Raw genomic sequence first — 4,242 nt, forward strand, 5'->3', positions numbered from 1 at the left:
TACATATACGCACACAAGCACACACACACACGCACACAAACACACACATACACATATACGCTCGCACACTCCCACACACACACATATACACATAGATGCACACCTACATTTTACACCGTAGCAAACAACTTTCACACAAGAAGGAAGTTTCATTTTATCATAGTTCTCTCACACGTGCATTCATGGAAAGTCATCGTCGACTGCTTGCGTAGAAAGAAATGCTTTCACTTCTATTGTATGAAAACCTATATACAATGACTCAAGTAAGTGCATTCTTTTTGCGTTATTACGAGCAATTCAGATTTACGAATGGATCAAAGATTGTAAGCTTTCATACAATAAGTTCTCTTTGCTCTAGAAAAAAGGGTGCTCATAACTGCTTTAGATCTGGATCTTAGTGTTTTTGTCACCCCACAACACATCAACTGAAGCCTCTAGAAGTGTAAAGATTTTACGAAAGAATCCGTGGCGCATGAAAATAAACTGTTAGAGTTCTGGTGCTGTCTCATTAAACAGTATTCGAGACACACATGTAATTAGAAGTCTCAATCTCACCTTATGGGCCAATAGCACCCGAACAATGAACTCAGTCGGATTTCTTTTTTCTGTGACACGTTTGGGGAGAGACTTTCAACTCTCTCTCTCTCTCTCTCTCTCTCTCTCTCAAGCTACCTTTACGCCGTAAAGTACTATACAAGGCCACTACTTTTTTGCTGCTAATATTTCAGAGAATGTCATTTATACAGATGTTAACCATAAAGATGTCTTCCTGTCTTTTGCACCATAAATTTACATTTGGTCCTTATACAATGGGTCCACTTTTTCGAATATAACCCTTTCAAAACATGACTCAGCATGCCCCAAGAGCCATATATTATATTAATTATCAACGCCCACATTCTTCCGAATTAATGCCTTCAAATATGTGTGCTATTAAAGCAAACCGTTGTGTTTTTCTGATGATGTTTTATTTGCATCGAATAAAATCGCAAATAATTTTATGCACTGACAACGGAAAAATCTAAATTCAGTCCTCGAGTTTATCAGTTCATACTAAAGAATACTGCAGATCTCAGATGAAATGGAACAGACATTCAACAGATGCACTCAATATGACGTCACGTGATGACCACTCCCTTTGCCACACAGTCTCCAGACTGGCTGTCCAGGAGAACTGGCCACAAAAAGCTCTTGATGGCGTCAGTGTCACTGTCCGACGTGTGGAAACGGACGTGGTACTGTGGCTGCAGACAACATTGCACAGGGTTGAAAGAAGAGGGGGGGGGGAGGAGGAAGGAGGAGAGGACGTTAAAAATTTAAACAACGCTGAAAGTTAACATTTAGCGGTAAAAGTAACTGACTACGTTGGTAGTGGCATCGACAAAAAGAAACAACAATTTTATAGATAAGCTTTTAAAGAGGGGGAAATGACACTCTTAATCATAGGTACTTGGGAGGGAAGAGTTTCACATCCTGGACAATTTCAGTTACTCAACGAGCACAGCTTTTGACGGTCGAATCGGAAACAAGCTAAGAGAAAACATATTCGAGGAGGGAATAAAAGAAAATTTAAAAAAAAGAGAAAAAAACCCTCACCTGACACAATGCCTTTCTATATTGGTCAAGACCATTAACTAAACAAGCCACAAAAGCTAGCGGCCAGTTTTACTAGGGTATCTTAAAAACAACACAACATAAACCTAGTTCCTAAAGGAATGACGATGAGAAAACCTCTAATATCGCCGAAACAATGAAAACAACGCTATGGAGATTTTCATTTCTATTATCTTGATTGTCTTATCTGATAGAATAATGGTGATCTTTACTTATAATCTGAAACAAAGTACTACTAAAAGAGACAATAATTTTGTGGGTCGTTGGCGGGTGCTCTGGTGTGGTTTGCTTCTTCATTCCTATCAAACATCTATCGTCTTTATCTCCCCCTCCTTTTTTGTGTTTGTTACTCTCTAGTAACACCTCTAATCTTCGGCACATATTATATGACCTTATTGAGTTGAAAGTGCCGTAAAACACTTACTAAAACAAAATACTATACAATAATGTTATTGTCAGCTCAGTGTTTTACCAGAAAGGACCGGTGGTCGTAGGCTATAGTGTAGGGCGGTTGCTGAACGCTCAGGGCCCATGCCAGACGAACCACAGAGGCCGTGTAGTCAGCCAGACCCGCGCACGTCTTGAGGCCGGGGTAGTCGTAGAGAGTGGCATAGATGTTCCCACAGACATCCTAAGAAGTATAAAGTTCAAGAGTGGACATGAACTTTTTGAATGTATATACAATCGAACCTGCCTTAACAACTACCTGTTTAAGACAATTACCTGTACAAGCGGCCACTTCCCATTTCATCCCTTGTGTATTTTTTATATTATAATGACACCGAGTTGGATGTCCACAGGTCAAAGACAATCACTTTCCTCCTCAACAATTGGCGGCCGTCTTTTACATATCATGTCGTGAAGCATCGTGGTGAAATCAAGCGGTGGTCGTCAAAATAATGAAGCCGAAGAGATGGATATTTTCCTGCCCGTTGGGCTATTTTTATAAGTCTTAAAATATTTGGCACTACACCTTTTATGCCTGTCTAAAAACACATTTCGGCACGGACTTTACTTCTGAAAACGTTGATCAATTTTACAAACATAAAGTAAACCTACAGTTTCCTAAATTACTCAATCTTTGGGTGTCATCAATCGTTGGCGGACATTTCCTCGCAAATTTCCCTCTGGCACCAGGCGTTTCCCACATCTTTTAAACGCAAATATCTCGACTTCTATTCAAGATCGGTGGGTATTTCTTTCGCCTAAAGCAAGATAAATGGACAGCCCTTAATATTATACTAATAACTCCATATGTTCCAAAATTGTGGAGCGGCTGATTCCACCATGTCTTTACAAATTATTTTTAATAATGCATTTCAACAAGAATAGCACTAAATGACTTAGTGGCGTCTAAAGAGAACTATTTTTTTCCTGTGAATACTTTGCTCAACATGAATGATCGCATCTAAGAAACATGTACAACGCTTGTATATAATATGCTGCTGAGCTTAATTCCGTGCTTTTCTATAAAGTCACTTTGTAGTTCGGAAATTTGAGTTATAAATCCTTAAAACAACCTCACTCTAATCTACCACCAAAATGATGTAGGTGTGGCTTGAAGCCTGCAACTTGTATATGAACTAACCCCAAATCATTTGGTATCTCTTTAAAACTGCTTTCTGCTGAGCTCTTTTGGAAAAGATTTAGAGCAACGATTGGTTACATTTGAAACTTTAAAAATAATTTTCGCGCCTGTTTCATCTGTATTTTACCTGCATTTTGTGCATAGCCTGAAAAGACAAAGCTTACTTACAGGACCGTTAAAAGTATGCATTCTCCTTAACACAACCATTAAGAACCTATTCATAAAAGCACCAGTCAACGCATGTACGTATGCTGTTTTTGTCCCTTTCCCTCTGTATTTCAGTTCATTTTCCTGTAAGTTCATGCATCACACACACACACACACACACACACACACACACACACACACAGACACACACATACACACATACGTAAGCACGCACACACGTACACACACATATTCACGTACACAGGCAGGCAGGCAGGCACGCACGCACGCACACACCTTATCTCATCACACACGCACGCACATACATCATTACGAGTAAGCCAAACAAACTATACAAAGTGTAATGTACACAATGCAATCCGTAGTTTAACATTAATAAATAGAAAATCATACATAACATTGTAACTGAAGCTACAAATATGTAATAAAAATGTTGGGAGATTGGTGGGTGGTCTGGTACAATTTGCTCCTTCTTTCCTGCCAAACGTCATTCTTTTTCATCTCTCCTTCTTCTCTTATTTGTATAAATATTGCTCTCCATAAACGCCCCAAATCTTCGACACTTATAACATAACTGTGTTTCAAGTGTCGCAAAACTCTTAGTAAAACTGTAAAAGAAGAAGTGTAAACTTAACATAATAATATTATGACATACGTGAACAATTGCGCCGATGTCATAGGTTTGTGTTGTCCGGGTGAGGAAGTTACTGATGTGTCCCTCTATGTCCCAGGCGAGGGGATCGGTGGGGGCGTCAGTTGTTGGTGGTGGAAGACACAAGAGGTGCCTTAGACGTCCACGGAGATCTTGGAAGTGTTGTTGGGCACAGCGGAAGGAAAGCTTGTGGTTTGATGTGGGAGGGGGGAGGGGTAAG

The 4,242-nt window shown here is 39.7% G+C and overlaps 1 protein-coding gene across 1 annotated transcript in view; it reads right to left on the reverse strand.

Annotated features, from left to right (window-relative positions):
- Window positions 1-644: 644 nt before the first annotated feature.
- Window positions 645-4,242, reverse strand: part of LOC101853203 — a gene marked incomplete at its 5' end in the record, with an annotated part of 23,166 nt that continues 19,568 nt past the window's right edge. Inside the window, 3 exon segments of the mRNA XM_013090204.2 lie at window positions 645-1,244; window positions 2,087-2,245; window positions 4,026-4,208. Coding sequence (XP_012945658.2) covers window positions 1,119-1,244; window positions 2,087-2,245; window positions 4,026-4,208 — 468 coding nt within the window.

Source organism: Aplysia californica, unplaced genomic scaffold, assembly GCF_000002075.1.
Source record: "Aplysia californica isolate F4 #8 unplaced genomic scaffold, AplCal3.0 scaffold00002, whole genome shotgun sequence".
Taxonomy (NCBI): domain Eukaryota; kingdom Metazoa; phylum Mollusca; class Gastropoda; order Aplysiida; family Aplysiidae; genus Aplysia; species Aplysia californica.